General features: G+C 42.0%; 1 protein-coding gene across 1 annotated transcript; it reads right to left on the bottom strand.

Moving 5' to 3' along the window:
* Window positions 1-24: 24 nt before the first annotated feature.
* Window positions 25-27624, bottom strand: pcsk2 (proprotein convertase subtilisin/kexin type 2). The gene is made up of 12 exons (XM_030106125.1): window positions 27127-27624; window positions 25256-25369; window positions 21530-21643; window positions 20994-21102; window positions 20181-20218; window positions 14467-14543; window positions 13473-13561; window positions 12823-12998; window positions 7219-7434; window positions 5771-5871; window positions 4339-4566; window positions 25-1012 (listed from the first exon to the last, which is right to left on the bottom strand). The coding sequence occupies exons 1-12, from the start codon at window positions 27307-27309 to the stop codon at window positions 523-525; spliced, it is 1935 nt and encodes a 644-aa protein (XP_029961985.1). The 5' UTR covers window positions 27310-27624; the 3' UTR covers window positions 25-522.
* Window positions 27625-27727: the final 103 nt, after the last annotated feature.

The following is a 27727-nucleotide window of genomic DNA, read 5'->3' as shown; positions in this document are numbered from 1 at the left end:
AAGTGATGACCACAGGCTGCAAGATGAATTACACATTCCTTTTCTTGTTTATATAAACAGTGCATGTCACAAAAATATAAACAGAAAGACATATCACTGCTCTGTTTGCAAGATATTAAACTTTAAGTAGAATGACACAGAAAATCATTTACAGTCACAAACTGTACAACATTTGGCAGAAGAAAGGTGCAGGGCAGTCAAAGCATGAGAAAGTGGCTTGTATTTGGTTTATATACAGTTCTGTAGAGTGTAAAAATTCAGGTGATGGAGTTTGCTTTCTCTATGCAGAACGGATTATTTGAGGTTACATTTTCATCGTGACTGGATTACAAGAAACATTCATCGAATGGGGCTAATTGAAACACGCGATAACAAAAAGCTGAGGGGAGAGAGGTAGACATACGGGAGGGTAACAAGAGACTGAGAAAAACTAAGGAGATGCAGTGAGGTTTCAGAGGAGGACTGAGCGTGACTACAGAGAGGGGGAAAGTGAAAGAACTGGCGACATGCAAATTCTGGACTTCAGTTGTTTTTACTCAGCAGACTCTTCAGACTTCTCTCCACGGCCTCGTCCAGCTCCTCCTCCAGCTCCTCCTTTTTGGACATCGCAAGCTTGGACTGATAATCGCGCACTATCTGGTCTATATAAGGGGCACTTTGTGTTCCGTGCAGCATGAGAGTCCACTCCTTCAGGACGCCTCGCTGCGGCTCCTCGCCCTGGAAGCCCACCTCCAGGACCCAGGTCCCCCGGGGGTCCTCGCCCCAGGTGTGGGTGGTCATGAAGGGCCACTTGTCGAAACCCACCTTGGAGTCGTCGTCCCGGGGCCGTCGGCTCAGCAGTATGGACTTGGTGCCCATGGGGGAGGTCATGTTGATGTTGAGGTCTCCGCGTCGGCTGGCGTTGACGGTGACGACCGCCTGAACGTGCTCCAGGTAGCGGACAAAGTTGTCCTTCCCTTGGCAGGCTTCAGTGTCGATAGCCAGCACCAGCTTATTGCCGGATTGGATTTTGCTGGGAGAGGAGAAACATAATTAGAGTTGAAATAGTCTGTCAAAGAGAGAGGAAAACAAGCATCACCTGTAATTAAAAGTGGAAAAGCACATTGGGTGTTTCTGGAGCAGAAATGGAGGTGAAATCTCTTTCCTGGTAATGAAGTGCCTCACCTATTCTCCAGCAAAGGTCCACGTTAGAAGTCAGAAATAATAAAGTTTTGCAGAGCAGTGTTTTAGCAGTCATAAGAAAAAAAAAACTGAACAATGAGTTACACAATGCAGTCCACAACAATCTGCAGCACACAAACTTAATTGTGTGTCTTTCACAGAGCTTGAAGAGACTCATTTTATGTCACAATGGGTTTGTTCAGAACAGGGAGTAAAACGTGGGCAGGTCTTGCTATTGTTGTTGCATAGTGGCCGGGGAGGCACACTGCTTTTCCATCTCTTCGGGTGATGAAAAGAAAGAGGGAGAACGCAGCGGGGCAGGGGTGGTGGCCAAACGCAGCAAAGAGGCTTAATAACATTATTAGAGGCTGAGGCCGCATCGCAGGCGGCGGGAAGTGGAGAGGGTTTTTAGAAGATGGGGCTGGGTTGAAGGGAAGGCAGCGGGGACAAGAAACATTAACTGCGTGAGAGAAACGTGTAAACTAGCACTCAGTCAGAGGAATGATTAATAGAGCACTATGCTGAGCACAGCAAGATGAGTGCAGCGGAGCACTGCTCGGGGCTGATGAAGTGAATTACTATTCCCAGAAAAACAGAACATCGTACAGTGTTGCTGGGTAACTTCCACCCAGTGTTGAGAAATCTGACATAACCAAACTCCCAGACTGCTTTTTCCACTGACAACACAACACGCGTCAGCAAAAGTGCAGCCGCAAAGAGGAAACTATTGTCTTTAGATTTCAGCAGTTAGAGGATCAAAATTACTGCATTATTTTCTCAAGCAGGTAAATTCACTCATACTCAAGTAAAAACGTTCATCTAGAGTGTGGAAAGCAAGGCAAACAACTGTATTGTACCTATTTAGAAGTGTCAATTACTGGAAATGTTATCTGTCAGCGAGTGTGTGTCTCTGACCCCAAAATTTTTTTGATTTTTTAGAAAAGTGATGGTGGAAGTCATCGCTCAATCAAGAAAATATGCTCATAGGTCAGTTATGGGATATACAGCAGATAATAGTAATTTTATAGAAATCTGGTCAATGAGTAAAGCCACTTTGAAACATGGAGGTTCATCTACAAGTTATTTATAGAGTCGAGAAAGCATCTACGAATGCTGGTGTCAGTGTGTTATTGGCTCAGTGTGACTTTGTGAATATAAACTAATGCGGGAGTGAATGGGCCTCCCAGCCTTCCAAACCACCTTCACATCATTTCCATCAGATAATATGCAGGAGTAATTACATGAGAGGGTCACAGAGCGGGGCGAGGGATGCCTCTGAAGGGCAGAACGGTGCAGATTAAAAAGGACCGCAAGTGCAGAGAGGGGGCACTGTGTGCCAGCTCCACTGATAATGAGAAGTTTTTGCTTTTGCTTAGTAAGCTGCAGCCAGAAAGAGCAGCGATCAGATCAGCGCCGAGCGGTGTGTTTGTGAGCTTGCCTATGTTGGTGTTTATTGCTTTTCTCTGGCGATACACTATCATCAGAGGTGGGCCTGTTGTAATTATAGCTCTACCACAATAGAGGCAGCAACAGCCCTGCAGTGCTGCTGTGGAAACAGTGAACCGACGGAAGATATAACCCAGCCAGAACACAATTCACATTTTAACACACAGCTGCAGAAATAAAGCTCCCAAATGGTAGAGGCTCGAATTAGAGCTTCTCAAACACCATCTTTTATCCATCACATATTCCAAGTTTGTGCAAATCTGACAAAGAAAAAAAAAAAACAGATGATATTTCGTGCATATTGACCAGGAAAGTCACACTGAAGGGCATGTCTTTCCCACCTCCTGCACAGTATGTAATGGTCTGGGGATGTAACAACAGCTAACACACACTTTAAAAGCATGTTGTCGTGACTGCGTCATCTGTGGAGCACTGATTAGAGGCTAAAATAAGGAACTGGGGGTGTTGATGGTAGCAGAAAAAAAAATACACACAGATGAACTGTATTCAGTCGGCTTTTTTATCTTCACCCACACACTGACACTTTCACAATGCACGTTAACACTCGGGGTAAGGTCACAGACACACGCACACACACACACACACACACACACCTGCACGTGGAATCCCTTGCTGGCTGCCACTAATTCTAATCGACTGCGTTTCTAGGACATGGCAGGCTGGGGCATTTGCGGGGCTCTAATTAGAGCGAAGAGAAAAGGGTCGCCGCCACAGGAAACTACCAAGCATCAGACATCCAAGCTCAAAGCCTCAGGATATGACAGATGAATGGATAGCGCGGCCCCTGGGATGTGTGCAGCAGGGACAGAGGAGAGGGAGGAGGTGGAGGGGAAAGACTGACATGAGGTGGTGGCCGGAGGCGCAGAGGAGAAAGTGGACGCAAAGGCTGAGGGGAGGGAGGCGGGGCGATGCAAAGGGAGATACCGCACAGACAGAGGAAGGATAAGACGGGAGGAAGGATCTATGAAAGGCGATGACAGAGACTGAGGAGCTTCTCCAGAACAGAGGGCAGAGCGGATTGTTATCGAAAGACCACTTCCCCCAGAGCTCTGACAGTTGAACCTATTCCTATTCTTATTATTGTTATTGCAGAAAAGACTACATTATGGTTGGAATTTACATCCCAAAACAGCACGCAAGCTTATTTCAACAAATAGAGAATATAAAGTGTGGAGTGTGATTATCGCTTTCACAACTTTTCTATCACAGATTGCATTTGAGAGATCTTTTTTAATTGTGTAATCAGGATTTCTCAGAGCTCAGCCTCTTTCTTTTCTTCTGTAGATGAAAGCATCATAATCGGTATAATGAACTACCACTGGCTCGAACGCTAAATTTGTTGAATTAAAGTCCTGCTCACAAAATTGCACATCAAACTGAAAATCAGAACAGACGAATGTTTTATCTCTGGCAATTATATGAGATTAAAAACTCTCTCTCGGCCAAACTTTGTCTATGAATCTTTCTTTACAATGATGGACAAACAACTGAAACAGGACAACGGTGAATCACAGGTTTCAACATTGTTTTCATGTGTTTGCTGAATTACAATCCAAAAAGAAAGAACTGCTTTGGAGCTGTAATGCGACCCATTATATAGCAGACACTACCGCAAAATATGTTTAATGCATGCTAAACAGCAATCAGATGATCGTTTGTTGCAGAAGTGTGCTTCAAATGCTTGTAGCTTCAGAAGTTTTCTCTACTCACTGGGGCTCCTGAACAGATCCGGCAACGCAGTGGAAGCGCTCAGGCACAGTTTTCCACTCCTTCGCCATTTTCACCATGCCGCCGGCATCCAGCACGCCGTAGCCAAACAGGTGGTTGAACTCCAGGCCCACGCCGTTCCTCCTCCACTGGTGGACTTCGTCGTGGAGCTGGTTCCTCTTCGAGGTCAGGACCGACAGGTGCTGCATGTCTCGCCACGTCAGGTTCGGGCTGGAATTGACAGTTGGTACAAAAATGACAAAAGAGTAGATTACAACAGTAAACATATCTGTTTCATGTTTTTGCTTTAATTAAATGCTTGCAATTGTCAAAACATCGTAGTTCGTGTGCTTGGAGGAAGATGGCTTCCTTTGTGGCTCCTTCCATTATCTTGGCTGTTTATAGTGACAGCTTTGTTCTGGCTGACTCACGGACTCATGCTGTTGTGCGGTTCAAGTGTGTTCGGGCAGTAAAAAGGCTCGTGCGATATTTGCCAACGGACAGGAGGCCATCCACTCCTCCCAACAGCAACATCATTAATATGTGTGCAGAGCAAACAGCGTTTCTTTGCTTAACTCCACTCGCTGGTGTGAGTTAATGGCTGGAGAATCTGGTGTGAGAAATGAAGGATCGGAGAGAAAGAAAAGAATGTCCTCCAGGATTCAAGAACGAATTTTCATATTCATCTAATGATGAGTGTGTGGATTTAGCTCAGAGGTAATGCTTTGAAATAATTAAAACTGTTTTAAAGTCACATGGCTTCTAAAATAATCTCCATGAGGAACTGATTTTGTTGGAAACATCAATGACGGAATCTTTGGGTGTCGGCATTAGCCGACAGAAAGCAACATTTTCAGCATGCTGAGATGATAATGAAGCACTGCAGTCTGGTTCTCCATCCAGCACAGAGGAAGTGCGGTGATAAATAATACATCAGCACTGGATCCTCTGAACAGGATATAAGCTGAATGTTTCCATTTGCGCTGAGATATAAAGAGCACAGATCCAAATGTGAGTCGTGTCCTCGGTTGAAATATTTGGAGCCTATCAGTAACAGGATAACTTTAACTTTTTATTCCAGTTGGTGATCACTGCAGATTTCTGTCAAAAGTGAAGAAATTAGTCGAGTCTGACACATGGAGACAAAATGAGAATACATAATATGCAGATGGAGATGGACTGAGAAGGTCAAAGACATGACTGCAATATAAAACGCCGTTGCAATGAGGAGGAAATAAAACGTCGTTTACGAATAACATGCTAAACGAATGAGACATTCTGCAAATCTAAGCACACTCCTTTCGAATCGTGCCTTCTCACTGAAGCAGAGTGTAATTGAATGAGGTAACCTAATAATGTCTCATGCAGACATTCAATCTAAATCAATATTCACACAATTATTTCAGGTCTGCAGCAGGGGCATTAGAGAACATACTTAGCCTCAAGAGCCAGAGCAAAAACACCAGCCGCTTCTGGAGCTGCTGCCGACGTCCCAGAGTGACGCAACGTGCAATTCCCATACAAGTCTGTGGTAGCCTGGAAGGAGCAGATCAGAGGGATAAACAGCTCGTCATGTTTAACTTTTGGAGGTAAGGCTTCCCCTTGACGATGAATGACTAAGATAGGCAGGTCTTTATCACACCTCAAAGTGTACAACCTCGACTGGTGGCCGATGTTTAAAGACACATCTACCAAGGACTGATTAAGGCAGAATAAAACCGATGAGTCGGTTGAACTGTCACGTGCACGGATTATGAAACAGTATGTTTATATTTACACTGAATAAATGTTTATTTATTTAACTTGGTTACTTAATTAGAAATGACAACAGATTGACTGCAATTAGATGAGAAACCCTGGGGAAGATCTGAGGCTTTGTCAACAGCCAAAGGTGATTTGCATAATCAGTCAAACACTGCTGCCTTCATACACTTTATTCACACACACATTATTGAACGGGGGTCTACATTTCCAATTTGCAAAAAGCTATAATGAATTATTATTACACGAGCCGTCAAGGTCGTGCTTTCCCCCTCTGAAAGAAAAGGCAGGAAAGGCCATCGTTCCAGCTCTCGTCCCCGTGGCGTCTTGCTCATTCGCGGTCTGTGTTTCTTTAGGGATTGCCCATTGATGAGGCAATTCACAATGTAAATGTTCAAATTCGATGAGTCACGCGCAGTTATTGCTGGATGCTGTGATGTTGCCAGAGAGATTCCATTTCGTGCCTCAGTCATTCTCTTTGTCAGTGTTCTTTTCAATTATACGGACATCGTCAAATAAATAAAAACATAATTTGGAGTTCTTAATGGATTTCTTTGTCATAATGAAAAAAATAAAGTGAAACACATTTTTTGATCTGTCAGAACTACACAAGGACTCCATAAAGAGCTGGGAGACAGAAAAGGTTTTGATTCCTCATATTTACACATTTACTTAATGAAAATAATGGGATTAACACAGCGTGCCATGGCTTTGAGCCTCTATGGCTAAATGATGCATCTGATTGTGCAGGATGGTAATCAGCTATTCTTCTTGCCAAACCTCTGTTTTCACAACTAGCCAGCGATTACAGTGTACGAGCAGAAAATCCTGAAATATGCTGCCTGCAGGTGTGACTTAAAACAAGCTGCATGTGATGAAATCTATGAAAGACTAAATATAATCTTAGAATTATCTGTGCTCTGCTGTGGTTTCTGTGTGATTGCGCCGTCCATAGGGCTTCCTGTTGAGGCAGGTCGGCACCCAGGAAACAGAAATGATGTCACCTGGAGATCTACACCTGTAGATAATGTTTCTATCCTGACTCGTAGTGCTTGAGAAGGCAAAACCACAAAAAAATTGTATCCAAATATCAAACACTTGATGTTTAGAAGTATCACTCACGACGCCAGCCTCCGGGTTCCTCTTGCGTCCGTTGCTGAAGGTGGATGCCAGGGTGGAGGAGCAGCTCTCGTCGTAGAGGGCGGTTCGCCCGTCGTTGATGGCGGAGTTGATGGAGATGGTCCACATGCTTGAGGCGTAGCCGTCGCAGTTGCAGTCGTCATAGCTACCACCGTCTCCAGACGCCCAGACGTAGATGCTGCCTTTTCCCCCGCGACCCTAAAACAACATCATCGTCATGAGGTGGAAGCGAAAATGTCTCACTTACTGTAAGCGTGATGGGTGATGAATGGGAAACTTGGGAATTTAACTTATATATACAAATACAAATGTGTTACTGTGTCTTATTTAGCAGTTTACAGTTCGAACTGAAAGTCCCCTGAAATCTTGACTGAAAGTTAAGATTAAAACAGATAAGTAAGATGTGACTCTCAAGTGTTGACAAAAAAACTGTGTACTTAAAAATATGGTGTAAAAAAATGGACTTGTAAAGTAGTATAAAGTTTACTGATCACAAGTGAGAGACCTGAAAATGTGTTTCTGTTTGTATTTTTTTTTTTGGCATATAGTACAGAGAAGCAGCCGCAAAATTCGAAGCACGTAATGGATAATGACAGTGATAATGCTCAGTAAAGCAAAAATTAAAGCAGTTTAATCTTGTAAATACAACAAAGAAAAGGGGAAAAAAACTTTTTACTTTTCTTTATAGACATGAATTTATAACTTTCATCTAAACTTCATCAGTTCACCAATTACCGTCCGATATCAATTCTTTCTCAATTATCGAAAATTTTGGAGAAGTTATTTGTTATACGCCTGAGAGGCTTCATAAATAAGCATAATATACTCAGTGACAGCCAGTATGGCTTTAGAAACAACAGGTCAACAGCTCTTGCGCTGATTGATCTCATAGAAGAGGTAACGGATAAAATCGACAGCAAGATGTATTCTGTGGGTATTTTCATAGACCTAAAAAAAGCCTTTGACACAATAGACCATAATATACTTTTGCACAAACTATATCTAAATGGAATCAGAGGAACTGCATATAATTGGTTGAAATCTTACTTAACAAACAGACAGCAGTATGTGCAGATAGGTGAGCATAGTTCAAGTTGGAGAAGCATAACCTGTGGTGTCCCCCAGGGGTCAGTGTTAGGACCTTTATTGTTCTTACTATACATAAATGATCTGTGTGATGTATCACCAAAACTAAAATTTATATTATTTGCAGATGATACTACAATAGTAGGCTCAGGCAAAAATTTGCAGCTCCTTGTGACTGAGATTACAGCAGAACTTTGTAAAATTAAAGAGTGGTTCAATAAAAATAAATTATCGCTAAATGTACTCAAAACAAAATTCATGTTATTTGGTAAAATCAAAGAAGACACTGAAACCCAAGTTAAAATAGATAATGTTGAAATAGAAAGAGTGAAAGAATACAAGTTTCTGGGAGTGATTCTGAGTCACAACATGAGCTGGAAGCCGCACATCAACAGTATCCGAACTAAGATGGCTAAAAACATTGCTATTATGAGAAGATGCAGACACCTTCTTGACCAAAAAGCTCTCCAAATCTTGTACTGCTCACTTGTCCTTCCTTACATCACGTACTGTGTAGAGGTTTGGGGAAATACCTACAGAAGCCACTTGGAGATTTTGTTCAGACTTCAAAAAAAATCTATCAGGATCATACACAACGTGGGGTTCAAGGACCATACAAACTCATTGTTCTTAAGATCTAGCCTTCTAAAACTTGAGGACTTAATACATTTGAAATCTCTGTTAATACTCTACAAGGCAAGAAACAATTTACTTCCCGGTAACATAAATCGTCTGTTTGCTAATAGAGAGGGCAATTATTCTTCCAGGCAAATGCTTAATTTAAAAGTTCAACGTGTTCGTACGACCCTCAAAAGCCAATGTATTACCCGGAGAGGCGTAAATCTATGGAACAGCTTAGATGGGAACCTAAAAAGTGCCATAACTATACATCAATTCAAAAAACTGTATATGCGCCGTATTTTTGATAACTATGCCAAACAAACATAACACACACTGTGTGGCATGCCAGGACATGAATCTTGTACCACATAACACACACACATTCATAGGCAGGCACATGCACATGCTACTGTGTAATGGCCTGGGTATGGATGATAAAATTATGTACAAATACAACAACATTGCCATGTGACCCTCAGTGATATAATTACGAGATATGGGAAGGGGTAGGCACTGATAAGCTTCTGCTTCAGCCTACTCCTTTTGGGCTTCATTGAATGGTTTTGTATATTTTGTTGACATGTTTATGTTATGTGATATGCCCAAATAAACGAAACGAACGAACAAAGTCTTCGATAAAATGTAAAATCCCATCAACACACAGAAACACATCTTCCTTCCCCTGTTTCTTGTTTTGTTTTAATTGCAGTGGAAAAGGAACTGCAAATGTTAAAGCAGGCAAAATGGCTGCATTTCATCTTGTAAAGGAGCAGAATGCCTCCTGGAAATTCAAACACTCTGCAAAATGTCATTTCTGCTCCTGACGGAGTGCCTTGAACCATGAAACAACTGACTGAGGCTCCATGCAAAGCGCATCCTCTTCACTAAACGCTGCACCTGTTTCCACAAAAGGCCCACCGTTTCGCCGCGGAACAAAGGATCAAGTGGAGGAGGAGTGGCAAGTCCTTCCTATTATCACGCTTATTTATGTCTGTCTATTTAAAGTGCACAAAGAGCTTGGAGTATTGTTGAGCTCACCTAGGTGCGCTGGGCCTTTCTGTCTGCACAAACCAAACAAAGTGCTTTGATTCTGCACCGCGCACGGCGCCATTCATTTAAATTAATGCCACACTGTCTTCCTCATTTGTTAATATGGCATAATGTGCTTCTTAATTTTAAATGGTTCCTCTTGTGCTCAGTGCACATCGTGCTCAGCCTACACACAGCAGCTTATATAAGTGATCATTACAATCTAAGTGGCAGATTGCAGACTGGCTGCTTGATTAGTTATGTTTACATGATCAGAGATTGCAGTGAGCTTTGCTCCTACTCTCCTACCCTGCATCAGCCAGGGTCATTTCAGACCAGCCCACACCTGCTGGTCCACGGTGCAGGGTGATGAATCAAGTGAGTAATTGGCCGTGGCGTTGTTAGCATGGCAACTGTGTGTGTGTGCGTGTGTGTGTGTGTGTGTGTGTGCGTGTGCACATGTATTTATTCCTGCTGTGGGGACCGAAATGTGTTTTCAGACTCACACGCAATGAGGACTTATGTGATTTTAAGCAGACATGTTTTCGAGTCACAGTTCAGACGGAGCCAGATGAAGGTTATGTCAACAATATGTAGCTGTCAGGACCTTTGAACATTTTAAAAAAGAAGGGCCTGTCATGTCTCATGCTGCATGTGGAACCCTTCAGTCCCAGTTAGTCAAGTGGTAACATTTGTTGTCTTTTCTGTCTCACGTTTCCTGTTCAGCATTTGTCACGTTTATGCATGTTGATCACTCCCCTTTTCGCTGAACTGCGCTGTATGAATAAAACTGCCTCGCTGTGTGGATGCGTGCACGTCTAGCTGTGTGTTAGTTGAGATGAGTGTGTTCCGCAGGGCTGCCCTCAAGTCAAGGTCCTAGATCCAAAGCACTGTTGGCAGGATTTGAAAAGTTGTCACTTTGAATGTACCTGCCCGCGACTCAAACCCAGTCTATAATCAACTTCACAAGCACTGAAACTCCACTCTGACAGCTTTTGGCAGTGGTGATTTACTAAAGCAGGGTGCACGAGTTAAAAGAACACCACTGATCTGAATAATTACAGAAAATAAGAACTCATTCTAATTTAGGGACCCCATATAGAGTCCCATTTGATTTGAATTGAGATAAATGAGTAAAAAAATAAGTTTTCCCAAGTAAAAATCCATTCTTTAACAGAAAAAAAGCATCTTAATGACAATACATGTTGTGAACAGCCTGAACAATCCACTGCGAAAATATCAGTAATAGTACTTCCATTTATTGAAAAATTACAGGTGTTGTACTCTACAATGATGTAATTGTACTGTAGACATAGTAGTAGGAGAGTAAATGACATTATATTGTGGATTTTTGCCAATTGTGCATTTGACAAGTCGCCAGCATTTTAAAACTATTATTTAAAACTTGATAAAAATTTTTTTAAATGTTCCCGACTACCATCTGACTCGCTGATAAACAAAGAACTGTCTGCTCTTGTATTTGATTGTGATGTTCCAATTTACAGAAAATTACCATTTACCACTGTGGATATTACAGTTTCCAACTAGTAAAACTAAAATATTTTCAGTAGATCCAGTGCATTTATGGTTCGGGAAAAAAAAAAAAAAACTCTAAGAGAAAACAGTTTGCAAATTAGTCATTATACCTGAAGTTATATAGCAATCTTTTCTGTTCTTTTATTTATCGAGGTTGTTTTAATTAAGCATAATTTCACATGCAGCCATGCATTTTAAACGCTGTGCTATCTGATGGTTTGGAAGGCTTCATTGTACATGGAAATCTGAACAAAGATAAACAGGTTCATAAATCACTGATGACATTTTTCCATTAGCTCAGAAAAGTGTCAAACTGTGACGAATCGACAGCTAAATTCCATAAATGGTGTCTCGGCTTGCATTTTGTAAGATCAGTGTCAACAAAAAGAAGTCTCGGAGTGTAGGCTTCCTCATCTACATGCTTATTTTAACCACTTATTTTTACATTTAACAGTTGTAATAATTCAGTTTCCCACTTTAGCTCTGCTCATTTTTTAAACATTTCAGTTACACAAGACACAACCTGCTGCAAAGCTGAAGTTAAATGAAGATACAAAGGTGGTAAAAATGTCATTCATTACTGTGATATTTGGAAATCAGAATTTTTAAGTAATGTCAATGTCTGTACGCTCAAACAAATGTGTTTCCTTTATTACTTATATCTTTTAGAAGTATTTACAATAGTTTGAAAAAAAAAATCTCAGTCTTCACGACGTATTTGGTGAAATAGATTCAAGTTTCCACCTTTTAAAGAGCAATTTAGTGGATCTTTTCTCCAGAGCAACTGTCTGCGCACTGCAATTTTGTAAAATGTATTTTTCTGTGTCTGTGCAACAGCTGACCTTAAATTCCAACATGTTGAAGATCGGTTCAGAGCAACGGCACCTCCTATCACTGCGATCACCACCTTTTTTTTCTCACAAAGTCAGGGAAACCACCAGCCAAGATTCCCCTGCTTGATTCTTCATATAACTTGTTAGTATGTTTATAATGCAATAAAGCAACATACAAATGAAAAAGGACACAAAGAGTCCAGGTTGCTTCATCAAATGGGGTTTATGAAAGAAATCAGAATGACTGAAAGCACCAGCTTGGCCACTATGTCTCTTGGTTTAGATAAATACTGAATCCTGTTCAATGTTTTCAATACGATCCACCAAATCCCCTCTGCTAAAGAGAAGCAAATTACACTCTCCGTGTAAGAGGCAACTCAGCTGAAGTGGCAGAGACCATAAAAATCTGCACCAATGAATTTCTGTGAGACTTCCACATCATTATGAGAGCCTCAGCACAGCGGGAGATCTGCCGCATTACCTTGTTGACGCCATCAGCCATAGCCTGCAACGTGAGCTCTCGGGGTCCATCCACCGTCTTGCCGTCATCGGTCGGTCCCCAGCTGGCACTGTAGATGTCAATAACCTGCGGCATGTGGCTGATGGACGAGGCCTCGATGATGTCGGTCATGAAAGGTTGGTCCAACATCCTGATACCTGGAAAAAAAAAAAAAAAAATAGAAGCGCAATCAGATTCAAAGCCTGAACAGCGTCAAGGAAAAGTGATGTCAGCTTCATTGTTCAACACAAATCAAGTTGTCAATACAAATTTTCTTATTCCTGCTGCGTGACTCCCAGAGCACGTTTCTAAAAAATCAATATGAAACAGAAACATGGAGCTGTCTGGATTAATGGCGTTGTCCTGTTGCTGTGTGGACTCTCACTGACCTCTCTGGTAATTCACAATAATTCTCTGAGTATAGGTATAATATGTGTTTCAGCACTGCAACGCAGTGGCCCAGATTTTTATGTAAGAGGCGTTCAGCATTTTCGGCAGTGCATTACCCTCATCACACCTTTCATCCTTTCATCACGCCGCAAATTACATTTCAGAGCTGTTATCTCATATCGCAGCCGTGCCATTAGTGTTCCCCTCACTTTTCAACGCCGCAAGTTTAATTTGACACTCACCTGCCACCTTGGAGTTGTAGGCGACTCCCACACCGCAAATGTTGTTGTTGGCGGCCGCGGAAACCTCTCCAGCACACCGCGTGCCGTGACTGGTGACAGCACAAAATCAGAGGAAATTATGGGCTGAATACGAGCAGAGATTGCATGAGGACTGTGATAACAGTACATGTCGTATCTTGTGCAGCCGTTACAAGAATAAATGCACATAAAGTCTGTTTGAGGACATAATATTTCTATTTAACAGTGCGTCACTTGTCTCTCTGAATACTGTATGTTTGCACAGATCGGTGTTACATGTTGGCGATGTGATGTGTGCCTATCGCTCCATCCCTTCGCTCCCCACAGGGACATTGCGGAGAGTCAACCTCCCTTTTCCCAGCATGCTTTGCCACAGACGGGGAGCTATTTATAACAACCAGCTGATTAGCCAGTCAGCATTGCCCGACAGTCGGCAACTGCTACATGACGAAATACCCGCTTCTCAACCCAACACACACACACACACACACACGAGCGCACCGACACACGCAGATCTGTCTGAGCAGATGGCGGTTCAGCGGCGGGGGAGAGGTGCAGTGGAGAAAGAATACATTCCTCTTTGTTCCCGTCCTCGACATGTGTTGTAGTGGCAGTGGATCACCCAGTGTGATTGGGAGATGGGGGACGGATAAGGTGCTATCAGACAGAAGGTCACCGCTGTGAACACTCGTCCCCGACGGGTGACTGGACTTGTTCTAGTTCTTCCTTTATCTACCTTTATCTCCCCAAGAGACAAGGTAAAAATACAAAAAAAACCCAGAATGTGCTTTCTATTGTCTTTTTGTTTAAACAACCGCTCTCTTTTATACTGCACCATTATGTCTTAATGGAACTATGTGGAGAGAAAATCAATAGAGGAGGGCTGCCAGACTCCAGGGACAGCTAACAAATGTGCACACAGAGACACGCCGGGCATGTGTACATATAAACAAGGGGCTGCCTGGGCGAGCCTTACCTGTTGAACCAGTCATCTGTGTAGCGCGGAAAAGGGAACGGGTCATTGCTGCTGAAGTCATAGCTGGCGTCGGCATTCTGGAATAGATGTATTCACACACACAAACACACACACACATACAAAAAAAAACAAAACAACAACATTGAGAGAGAAAAACAACAGGAGAGAGGAATATTTCACTGGCAAGTGGTGACCTTATCACGGTGTAACCTGTCGTCTGGATGCACCAGAAGGGCCTGAGTTTAGATTCTACACAACGAAAGCTTGTGACAATGTGAAATATATGTCTGTTTGAAAAATATTCATCTTTTTTCAGTTTTCAGTCACATTATCTTCAGCACAGCTTAATGATTTGAAAATGTATTTTTGAGAAGGGACTTATGTAAAATAAAGAGCGATATATTATCCTAATGGAGCTACAGGAGCAAAAGTAGGACTGTAAAAGTAATGTGTTAAATAATCAATTAGCACGCTGTTGTCTTCATAATTTTTTATATTTTGCTGGCAAAGACATCCTATTTTTCTTTTTAATGAACCATGCATTCATCAATCGTGTCATGAATGAAGTTAAAATATGAATATTGTTTTAGATATTGGTTGCAATTTCATCTGGGTTTGTTAAGCAATTGCTGTTGTACAAAGAGTGTGTGTCCGATGTTCATAACAGGATACCTCATTTAAAGAATGGCACTGATGGCTAATTGTAAACCATCTGCAAAGTTTCCAAATCAATCAGTCAACCAATCAACCAATCAATCCATCAATCCATCAAAATTTTGTATGCAGTACAAGACTGATTCAGTCATAAGAAGGACAAGCAAACCAACAATGTAAAGAATGGAGAAATACTTTCATAGATTTTATTGTGTGTATTTGAATCACACACACATGAGCAGTTCTACTACGTTAACTTAGTAACTAACATAACTGAACATTTTATTTCCATGTTGCTGTTCCAATTCTATATTGAGTAGAGTGTTTTTTACTGAAAAACAAGTGAATGACTCTACTCACAATAGGATCTATTGTTGCCAAAAACTTTAATCTGCACTATTTGGCTTTTAGGGAGATGGATGTTTTGACAGAACCACATAATCTGAGATCCAATGAGATTTGCCTCTCTGGTCCTAATAAACTTGAACCTCGGTGCATATCTAGAATATTTCCATGATTCTGAATACCTTAATGCAACACTTAACTGAGGCTTTAATCTTCATCAACATGAGAAAATCGTGTAGGATTTCAAGCTGTGAAAATAATGCGCTCAGTCACTGCTAGTATTTAACTCTACATGGCCTAAAGTAATAGAATAAGAACAAACAGCCGCAAAAAAGCTGAACAAACAGGATTCTCTGGACCCACATCTGCATGAGACATTAATACAGCCAATGCAACTATCTGAGTAGCGATGATTGAAAGGAGAAACACACACACGCACACACACGCTCAGTCTTGTATTTCTATCCTTGTGGGGACCGTCCATTGACTCCCATTCATGTCTAGCCCCTAACCCTGACCCTAACCCTAACCCTAACCCACACCACAATAAAGCCTAACCCAAGAACCCTAGCTCAAGAAAACACTGTTTCTCCTACTTAGGACCGGAAAAAGGTCCCCACAAGGCACGTCGTTTCACGTTTTGCTATCCTTGTGGGGACATTTGGCCCCAACAAGGATAGAAATATGAGAACGCACACACACACACACACACACACACACACACACACACACACACACACACACACACACACACACACACACAGTAAGATTGCACAGACATCCCTAGGAAAATGTCACGCTTGCTGTAACTCTCTTCAGGACTCATTCAGATGGCCGCCGTCAGCCGCAATCCCTCCTTTACCTGTCACTCACGTCACCTGCAGCGCGACCCGTTTCGCTTTTGTGCAACCGACAACAGGTGTTTAGTGCAGCCATGAGGACGGAGAGGCTCCAGCCGTGTTCATTACGGACAGATCGGGGCACATCGGATCGGTCTTGGAGGCTGTCTCCACGCCGCGGCCTGACAGCTGGCATTTTGCAGGAGATGACTCAGTCGGCAACAATGAGAGAAAGGCAAATGACACGAGCTTGCTGACCCAGTGGAGAAACACTGTAATTATCACGACGTGGAGCAGGCAACAAGAGGAAAGTAGAAATTCTCACAGCGGCAGGGGTTACACGGCGGAGCGCTCGAAGAAACAGGCTCATAAGAGTGTAACTGTAGAAAAGCAGCGATAAAGAGGAGAGTAAAAACCATCTAAAATGTTTCCACCATTTATCATTTTTCGATTTATCGTTTCTTTTTTATGTGTCATGCTGTTGGAATGCCAGTTTAAAACAATAATAGACAAATTGGGTTCAGATTGTTATTGTGCTTTCAGACTAGAACATTCAGGAAGAAATAAACTTACATACAGGTTAGAAACAGGAGAATGTTTTTGTTTTCCTTTTTCATTAAATAGAGTGAAAAGCGCTGAGCCCTGATAATAAATAATGCCCCTGTATGTCCATGAATCATTTGCTGTGCTCCTCAGACTCATATCTCCGGCCATCAATCAGACTCTGCTTTTCCTCTGATGTCTTGTGAGCAACCCGGGTCACAGTAATGGATTGCGCCTCACCTTTTCTCAGTGACCCCCGGCTGCACGCCGTCCTCGCAGCAAAAGGTTCTCGGTAGAAAAATGACTCAGACTTACCAACGTGAGGTCACTCTGTTTCTCCAGATTGAAATATTTCACAGCAATTAAACCGAAGAGGAAAGTGGAAAACTTGATTCACCTGGCAGTAAATGTTGTCATTGTACTGTCGAACGCAAACCTTCAGATTTTATTTCCAGAATAATTTCCACAGTCCGTGTCTAAAAATGGTATATTTGGTAGTCAGTTTAGTAGATTTATAACTCTAACATTGACATCAAAGTCCCTTTTTTGACAGTTTGATTTCTTTATAACTCATATTTCTACAGCAAATTGATTTTTACAAGTAATATTACTTTTAAAAAATTAAGCATTTTAAATGAATGATCTGCTCAGTGGTTTAGTGGCTAAAACTCACAAATCATCGCAAGAACTGAAAGCATCTATTTCTTAACACCCCTCTAATGACTGAGGGTCAGGGTTAGATTTAGAGAGTATCAAGTACACAGTGCTTGACTAATGTCCCTCATGTTAGGACCGCAGCAAAGAACTGGATAAAAATCAAGCCAGTAGTTCCCAACCTTTCGGGGGGTTTTTTTTGTGAATTACACTGTAAAAGCAGCATCTAGTCTGGCCTCAGGCAAATTTCATGATTTTTAATATTCCCACCGAGGACAGACTTCCACTTCAACCTGTGCAGATGGTTTCATTTGAAGGCACAAAGAGGAAGATTCATAAAAGACGCCCACGCAAAAATAAAAATGAATTTTGAAAAGGCTGAAAAGGTCAAACCAAATTTGTGAGCTTTTCTTTCCTTTCTTCTCCCTGTAATCATTTCATGACTCTTCATATTTATTGTTTGACCCACTTGGGTTGGCCAAATTTCCAGCCTGTGAACAAAGTCATGCGAACACGATGACGAACCCAAAAAAATATGTAAATATGATCACGAGTCGTGACGGTGGACATCTACAAGATGAGCTTACTTTTGAGATTTCAAGTACTTTTTCTGAATGCTTTCTACCGAAAAAGCAGTCGACATCCTCACAGTTTTGGAGAAAACGTAAATGCCCTCGTTCAATGCCTTTTATCACGTGATCACTGCAGATTTCAATAGTCCAGGTAATGCAGCCAAAGCTGGAGCAGAGTTGTGTCCTTGATTTAAAGACCTCTGCAAGATATTTTCAAGAAAAAGAAAGACCTTTTATATGATGAAACAATCATCAGCATCAGCAGCATCAGCTCTAACCAGCTCCACACATCACACAGTGATGTGACTCCAGAAAAAGTCACATCATAGACCGTATTTTCTCTCACTGCCGCCTTCTCTCCTCCCTCATAAAAATTCAGACAAAAACAGCTTAGGACATGCACTTCAGGGTAATATAACATCCTGACCTGTTGTCATGGCAACTTCCCAGGGCGTCACACTTGAATAATATATTCCTCATAAAGGACATGAAATCCAGCAGCACACCTTGGTTTCTTTTGCCCGGCTCTCTTTGAAACGGAAGCTAAAAAGGTCACCCACCAATCGATGTTGCCTTTACCTAAAAAATCCTCTTAATGTGGTTGCCCCGGCACAATACAAGTATTGATCTGGATGAGCAGGAAGATAAAAACAGAGCCACTATCCATTCCTGTGCAGGAACTGGGTCAAAATCACCCTCTTTGCACCCCTGATAGCGGCGTGTTCGTGTAAAAAGTCTAATCTGCTGGTGAGAGAAAACAGCCAATATACCATACGCTGCCATTTCTTTCTACTGGTGTCTGTTAAAGTGTATTTATTGCCGCAAAAATAATATAGCAGTTGGCATTTGCAGATAAATGTGCCATGAAATTGAACAACCAGGTTAGGTTTGTCTCATCTCAGGACACACATAATCTCACTTCTAATTCAGCATATCAAAATGTATTTTTATGAGCTGCTGCAATGTGATCATCACGTCAAATTGGAAACAAACACGCCACAAAAAGGTTCTTTTAAAAAGTAGAGAAAAAATTAAAAGCAGATGCTTACAAAGATCCACTGTCTAATCTATTCAAACTGAGCTGACAGATGTAATGAACCCACGCTGATGTCTTTTATGTAATTTTCTGCATTTTTTGCTCGGCTAATACTATTAAGTTGTTGCCAGTCCGCAAAAAACACCAGGATGACGGCAACAAAACAAGATTACACACAGTCAGTGTCACCCTTTTTCACTCTTGCACACTCCAACTCACACAAGCGCACACTTTAGATCGGGGCACAGCGTGATCCATCAATCCAGTGGAGCATGCTCCTGCATCACCACAGCTGAGGCTGAGTGTTATTTTTGGGCCACGTCTCATCTCTGTTCTCAGGCAAAGAACATGCAAAGGCAAGCAAACGCCGAGGTAATTTTAAAGCATACTATTGCTCGTATGTTCAGATGAATCCACAGGAAAAAACAAAACAATCGACCAAAATTCCAGAGGCAGAAAGTGCTTGAAATGCAGCAGTAAGGATAACTTAGGAAGGATGTGGTTTTGGGATCTCAGACATATGAAGAAATAGGTGAAACAGACATCAAAATTGTTAGTATTTCTTGAAATGAAGCATTAAAGACATGAAATTACTCATCAGGTAAATTAATGGGGATGTTTTAACACATATTACTTGATTTTAACTTAGGTTTTCAGACTCAAAAACGCAGCGCGCCGAGCAAATCGCAAACCTCAGAGCGAAATCAAAATAAACTCTAAGCATTCCCATGTTCCATTTAGCAATGCCTCTTGTCCTTTAAGGATTTATCAGTATTCTGGAGATGGAGCATCACATTATGCAGCGCCAACTACCCTGGCATTATCTCTGCTTGTGACAGATCGGCCTGCCATTGTGCCTGCCACAGTGCAGTGTGCATTAACATTAAACAGCTTGGCTGGCCGTCTGCCTGTTTCTGTGTCCTCCAGGAATACAAGGAGACTCTGCCGCCATGGAGGCAACTCGGAAAGCACCTGTCACCGTGCATGACACGCCGCACAAAGCCCCCACCTGAGCCCAACACTTCAAAGACATGAGGAGAAGTGAATTTCATAACTGCTGAAGGTACTCACGTAATTGGACGCCAGGTCTGGATGTAGATAATCGATACCTGAAATGTGATCGTGATTTCATTTAGTGACAGTATCTAATCAAGCACAAGAAAATGAGCATGAAAGCTTAAAATCAAGAGTACACGATTACAGAATTTTCATGTTTGTTTTGCTCTCAAAAGCTGTGATAATTATGAGTAATTTTTTTCTCTGATAAAAACACACAAAATAACCAACATGACGCGGTGTGAAAAAATCGGATGATTAATGAACTGAGTGACAGAAAACTGCTTGTCAAGAACCACTATAATCCTCAAAGTCTGTTTGGAGCCACTCAAATTAAATTAGAATTCTCTCTTGTCGCACATCGTCAAATACAAAATCCCCTGTGTGGCATGCAAGAGTTCACAACTTCAAGAATATTTGAGTTAAATGATTATTTATTATTCACAGTTACAGCATGTTCTCAAAAATATATACATCATTTTGTGTGATGCATAAAGAAATGAGTCGTGTGTCAAATAATGCCGATGCCTCGAGATTACAAAAGGAAACAAATCCAAAGTTCCACTGATTAGTTTCATACTTGCTTTTGGAAACTTAATCATTAATGCATCATAAGCAGTGAGTCACCTTGTGCAGAGAATAACAAATCCTTTCATGACAACATGAACATTCAGGCTAAAACATTGCTTTTTGTTGTAATTCAGGGTTCGGCAATCAAACCGAAGTAAACTAACGTAATTAATCGAATTAGTGTGATGAATATGAGCAAGAATAACTAAGTGATCTCAGACAGCACTCAAGGGTACAGAACAGAGACTTTAAACCCACCGTCGTCCATGATTGCGATGGTAACTCCTTTGCCCGTGTAGCCCAGTTGCCAGGCCTCGGCCACATTAAGATCCAACCCGGGGGTCCCGTCCGCCTGGCCTGTGTTTATCTAATCACTCAGACAATATGGAAAACATCCATGAGTCACGGCGCCCAGGTGAGGCGCCATTAAGAAATTGGTCGGCGTGGAGGATGTGCGAGCGCGTGGGAAAGGAAGGTCGTGGGTAAGGGCTGCTCGTGGGTGGAAGAGCGAGGGAGAGAGGAAGGGGAAGTAAATGTCAGCGATATGGCAAATTCATCTGACACACCGGATGAGTGAAGGTGCGCTCGCTGTGGCATAAAATTCAAGCAGCGAGGGTAAACAAGAAGGGAGGAAACTCGGCAGCGTGAACGTCTTCAGTAGACTAATTTAAGAATGAATAACAATGTTGACTCAGAGAGGAGTGGGGAATATGCTGCTCGCCTTTTGAGTAATTAAGAAGGAAAAATGCTAAAGGTCAGGCAGCAAGCAGACGGCTGGTTGGCTGATTACTCACCAGATACCACTGTTTGGTGAACAGAGGGTCACTCATGTTGACTTCAATATCATTGATATTTCTGTAGCCGCGTTTCTGACGGCTGAAGCCCTCCTGCTCAAAGACGTTCTTCACCTGGGGAATAAGACAGACTCGGATTAAAGTCAACAAAGTGTTTTACACATTTACGAAGAGCAAAATCAGAAAACACAGCTGCCATGAAGGCAGAACATCATGTACATGAATTGGGGCGAATCTTGCCCTCATATTAACATGAGATGCAGCTGGAGCCAAGGCTTCAAAACTCACCTGCTGCTTATGAGATGCAGCCTGAGACATTACACACACTCACACACACGCTTGTGTCCGTCTTGATCATCAATAAACAAACAAAAAAGAAACCCTCAGCTGAAGAACAGCTGGGTTTCTGACCAAAAATCCTTCCTGACATCTGTCAATAAAATAATGCAAGAAGGTGAGTTTGGGAAATAAATGATGGGAATAGACGTGGAAGATGAAATTCAGATCCCTGATTGTTTTTTTGTTTTTTTAATATGATGTATTCTCACATTTGAGAGCAAACAAAAACAAACTCTTGATATTTCATGGCTTTTGTCTGTTTCTGCACTTTTAGAGACACCAATAATCACTGTAAACCAGCTCACCATTCACACGTGAAATACGATCTCCCTCTTTTTCCTTTTTCTCTTTCTTTTTTTTTTGTTTGAGAAGCTTTGTGAAATTTCATCAAACCCGTTTCAGTTATCTGGAAAACCTGAAAAGGTTGAGATGAGGCACAGAGAAAGGAGAAACGAATCACTTCATCTATTGGAGTCTGGCAATAGCTAAAGCTGAGCCGGTCGGGAAGCCTTCAATCTGAAATTTATTATCAATCAAGACTGCTTTCACCAAGGCCTTCTGGAAAAGGATTTCATTTGAAGGTTTAGGTCCCTTTGTATCACTTTCTTTCCATCCTTACATGTGATTGTGTTTGTAACATTGTGAATAAATCTATATCTCAAGTGTTTCATTGACAGATATCCTCTCAATGCTGCCCTCACAACTGAATCAATGATCCCCACAATTAAAAAAAAAGCTAAATGTGTTTTTACATTTTCAAAGCCAGATTTTTAAAAAATGAGAAATGCTCCTTTTACACTTACCCTGAGCAAATTCACTCTGCTGTGACTCAGAGAACCTGGCATTGTCTGGTGTGTTTACCACCTCAGATAAGAGACCAGAGCAGCACTTAAGACGTCCTTCTGAAATGGCCAAAGCCTATTCATCCATATCTCCGTTTTTATGGCATAATCCAAGCAATCAGGAGGCACACGCACACATTAGAAATCAGCACAGCATCAAATCAGTCCTGAAAACCTCAAGAAACACATCTGTATCAACGGCAATTTTGAAATTATGACAATCATTTTCTGAATTGATAAATGTTTTGGTAACGTGTATGTATTCCCGCTCGCAACCAGCTTTTTCTGCAGTATCCCCGCATCCCCCGTCTCTTCAGCCATCATTAATTTGTTCCATCACTTGGCAGGAGAGCTGGTATTTCCCCTCCTGAGACTGCATGTCATACTGCCCACTCAGAACATCAAACAGTGCCCATGCACCACCATCACTGTCCGCCTTTGTCGACTCACAACGCTTCAGTTCATTTCGAAATCAAAGAGCTGCAGCATCTCGCTGCCCTTTTTCCTTGCCCTCATTTCCCTGCAGGCTTTCCTCCTCAGAGTGCATTTTTTTGGGGTCAGGGGATGCGGCTCATTGACAAACATTAATTACATTTTCTACTTTTTACTTGTTTAAGTAATGACTTTTCAAGTGCTATATAATATATAAACAGCAAAAAAAAAAAAAAAAAAACAGCCTGGATGGATGAAATGGGTGAGCGGCGGCGACACGTGTGAATAAACAGACATCTCTCTGGGACTCAAGATATGAGACGGCGAGCCAGGACAAACATGAATTGAGGAAGATGGGGAGGAGAGACTGAAGAAAATTACAGCGGTTGAGTCAGAAGTGGGTCAACATGCTCCATTAATAGCGTCCTAGAAGGAAAGCTCCGGGGACACTGTCCAGTTCACTCACTGTTGCTCTTCAATTTGACTTGATTGATTTATGTTTGATAAAATGTCTCATTCAAATGTAAAATTAACTGGCTGCTAACTTGATGCTCTTTAAACTTTGCACAAACTACTACAACACTGTGCTGTTCTGAACATCGTAGTTTAAACCAATTTATGATATAACTAAAAACATAAGGTTCAGAACTTCATTTTGATGAGATACACAGGAAACTCCCTGAAGTTTTTCAGTCCAAATCTGCAAAGAAATCCATGAGTGCAGAGTCACCTGGAAGCTTGTCGAACCCAGCAAGTGGAGCTCAGACCTGTCTGTGCAGGCTCGCTGCCATTAGCTGTATTAGCTTGGTGGAGTGGCTCGCATTTATTTTCATTAGCACCTCTCACAACCGCAATTAGAGAGGTTAGTTGATTGTGAGCAGCAGGACCTCCACTTTCACTGCCTCCAGCAGTGGACAGACCTCAGCGCACGCAGCTCAGCACACAAACTTCTTCACACAGAGGAGAGTGTGAAGAAGCAGCAGATCAGTCCATGCAGGTAATCTTAAAGCAAAGTCATTATATTTATTTTCTTTATCTTGCATTTCTTTCGTTTCTTTTTTGTTTGTTTGTTTTTGTGGCGATTGAACCAAGTCAAAAAGGTAGAACATTATTATCTTCAGTATAGTTGTTTCTTTACTTCTTCCTTCTGACCTTAACAAAACAATAATCGCAAATGAAATACAGTATGTTGACACTGTGATTAGGATAAATGAGGATTTTAGAAATGCATAATACAAACACACACACAGATAAGAAGTTTGTTGACTACTTGACAAAATATAATACAAGAATGATAAATATAGAGTTTAGAAGTACAGAAGATTATTAATTCTTTCTGAAAATGAGGGTGTATTAGTCGACTAAAGATTAATGACAAAATACTTTAAAAAACAACAAAAAAAAAACAACAACAACAACAACAACAGAGATCACACAATCTCATCTGGATACTTGTTCATACATAGGGAGAATTCAGGAAATAGAAAAAAGGACCAAAAAAGAAAAAAGCAATCTAAAAGCAAATCTTATATTTGAACAAAACAAGCAAAATGCATGTCTGTGTTAAAAATACACTTTACAAAATAATGTAGAGTTGGTAATAAATATTCACATTAAATTTGATTTTTGACCACCCTATAGCGGCACATAGCAGTCCTTCTTGTGATAACAAAGCAAAGAAAGTCGGAAACCACAAAAAGAACCGTCCCAGAAAGAATCTGTCACACTATTATTTTTAGTAGAAAGGGGATAATAATCCCTGTTCAACTCAGCTGAAAACACAGTGAAACATCACACAATATGTTCTGAGAGAGCCTGTCATTGTAGTAACTTCAGTAGAGGCTTCAGTTTGAAATCTGGAGTACAATCGTTCATCTTATAGTATTTGCTTTGTTTTTTCTTTTTTGCATTTTGGTGTAAATTGATCTTTGCTGTCAGTCCTCTCAGAAGCTACAAACACATTCTGTTGACTTTCTGTATCCAGCTAACATGAAGGTTAAAGAGCTGATTCAGGAGGTATTTCCACACTAACTGTACCGTCGCGTGTTGATGCGGACTGAACGACAGCATGCGTGCAGGTGACAGTGTCTTTGTATCGTGCGTGCACGCTCACCCTTCTGTCCTTTTGGAGCCGCTGTCTGCTGTGAGTGCTGCGAGTGCTGCGTTTGCTCCGCCTCTTTGAAGTGTCCTGAGGATAGAAGTGAAAGAGCCCTTCTCCGAAGGGAAGCTGGGTAAAAAGGGAAAGATAAAACACGAGAAGAAAATGGATCACGGGCAAAAAGAGACACGAATTCAAACACGACGGCAGCAATCACAAAGTATGAATGGCAAATCAAAATACAATGGACCCCCAAATGGAAGCGAAGCACAGCAGGTCATCCTCCAGGAGGGAACAAGGGCACTGATTCTCCGGCTTTCACCGAGGGTCTATTTTAAGGCACTGGAGAACAGTGCTGTAATCAACCATAATAAATCACAAGGGCAGGGAAATGAGATGCATCATCCAGAGCTTTCCCTACAGCACAGTGCACAGATTAAAGACCCCCTCATGCTTTAGTAACAGCCAGGGTGCAGGTCAATCCTCAAAATAAATGCTTTCAGATGTGCCTGTCAGATCTAATGTGAAAATGTAATACTTCTGGAGGGATGAAGATTATTCTTATCTTTCCCTGCTCTTTATAGCAATATTGGAGGCAAAAAGCTTGTGCATGCTTAAACAAAGAACAAAAGCCAAAGTGGAATACTGCAATTCCTCTGAATGCTTTTTTAACAATTAAGCTTTTTGTTTATGTTGGGTGATCCCCATGTTTTAGATATTTTAGATGGGTTTGTGTTCCAGAGCTGTCTCCCAGTCTAGTTAATTACACAGCAAAAGGAGATAATTTAAACACAGACATTGTTTAATGGTGCATATCTCATTAAGACAAATATAGCCACAGATTACATAACCTCAGAGGCAGTAGATGGAAAAGATGATTTGGGGCCTACATAAAAAAGTGAATAAGCAATGTTCCAAGGATGAGTTACAGACTGAAACTGTTTGATTGTGAATGTAAACAGAGAATATAAAGGGAATCTCGATTCAGAGCGGCACAGACACCCCTCTGTTCGCCGCTACGCCTCAGTGAGTAAGGCTCCAGCCAATTTCACCCACACATTTATTTTGACATGTGACAAGAACACACACTGCCAGGGAATTATTTCCATTGGCCTCCCATCACCGGCTTGTTATGTCGTTTGACATGTTGTAAGGTGTTATGTATGTGGCAAGCTTTTCTTCAAAGTGTTGTCTCAGGTGAGTTAAACAACAACAAAAAAGGCCCACGTATGAAATGTTAATACTCAGGAAATTTCATTCAAAATATGTTGGTATTTTACAGAAATTAGTTCCTCTGGACAGAAGTAAATGTGATCATTTGGAATTGTTGGCTGGATTTGAAAAAGTAAATATAATAAAAGGGAAAATCTAAGCAGAAAGGATCTCAAAGATGAGATCACAGCACAACTTCGTGCTGTGAGAGAAACCCCTGCTGGGGCTTTATCTGATTTTTAAAGAGCATCTCTCAGTCGCAGATGGCTGCAGGTGTCTCTGCTTTGAAGGATGCTGAAATTGAATACGTTTTGAAACATAATTTCATTTGGCCCACAGGCCAGAGGACAAGGCACCAAGCACGGCCTGGCGACGCCAGCAGCCGCAGGAAAAGTGCAATGAAGTCAAAACAAAAGAGGAAAAACTGCTTATTGTTGTTAGCATGCCACTGCACGGCTTATTTTGATGAATACAGGATGTCTGACTTCTCTGTCGCCGGGAAAGGATCGACTCGTCGCTGGATATGCATGCAAGCAGATTATTGTTTTGATTTTTTTTTTTTTTTTTTTTTTCATTTGTCAAATAAAATCTTGCCTTCATGCTGGAGGGGCATGCGGCTGTCGTGGCTGTGCGTGGATTTGTTTTGGATTTCAAAGAGGAGGGGGTGTCCCTACCTTTCGGGCACTCTGGAACCCATGTTGTGTTGCAAGTTGGTGCGCCTCATCCTGTGCGTCCTCATGCAACTGAACCAGGAGGTGTTGCGTTGACGCTCCCTCTGCAGCCCGGCTCGCGAGCAGCAGAGCCTCCAGGATCACTATAATTCCCACAGCTGTCCCATATCGGGGGGATCCGCGCATCGTGTCTGGCTTGTGTCAGTCCGCCTGCCCGCCTGCCTTCCTGCCCGTCGGAGTCAAATCAAGTGCGCGGGATGCTCCTCGCCAGAGATGGGAGGAGGTGGAGGAGGAGGAGGAGGAGGAGGAGGAGGCGGCACAGGAGGAAGAGGAGAAGGACGTGAAGAGGGAAGAATCAGAGCTGTAGCGGGCGCATCTCCCCCACTGGAAGTTGGATTCCACCGAGGCGCAGCCGCTTCAAGCCGTCTGCTTCGACCGGGGCGGTTGTGTGTTGTGGAGCCAAACCTGCATCCTCAGCTTTCTTGCTCTCCTCCTACTCCTCCTCTTCTTCCTCTCATCCGTTATTCATTTACCTTCCTCGCTCGGGTAGTTTCTGCGCGTGACGTCGTACCAATGGGCTCCGGCGGGTGTGTCCCCGGTTTCC

This window comes from Salarias fasciatus, chromosome 13 (assembly GCF_902148845.1).
Source record: "Salarias fasciatus chromosome 13, fSalaFa1.1, whole genome shotgun sequence".
Classification (NCBI taxonomy): domain Eukaryota; kingdom Metazoa; phylum Chordata; class Actinopteri; order Blenniiformes; family Blenniidae; genus Salarias; species Salarias fasciatus.
Note: the sequence above shows the minus strand (reverse complement) of the source record. Positions and strands in the feature narration are given on the sequence as shown.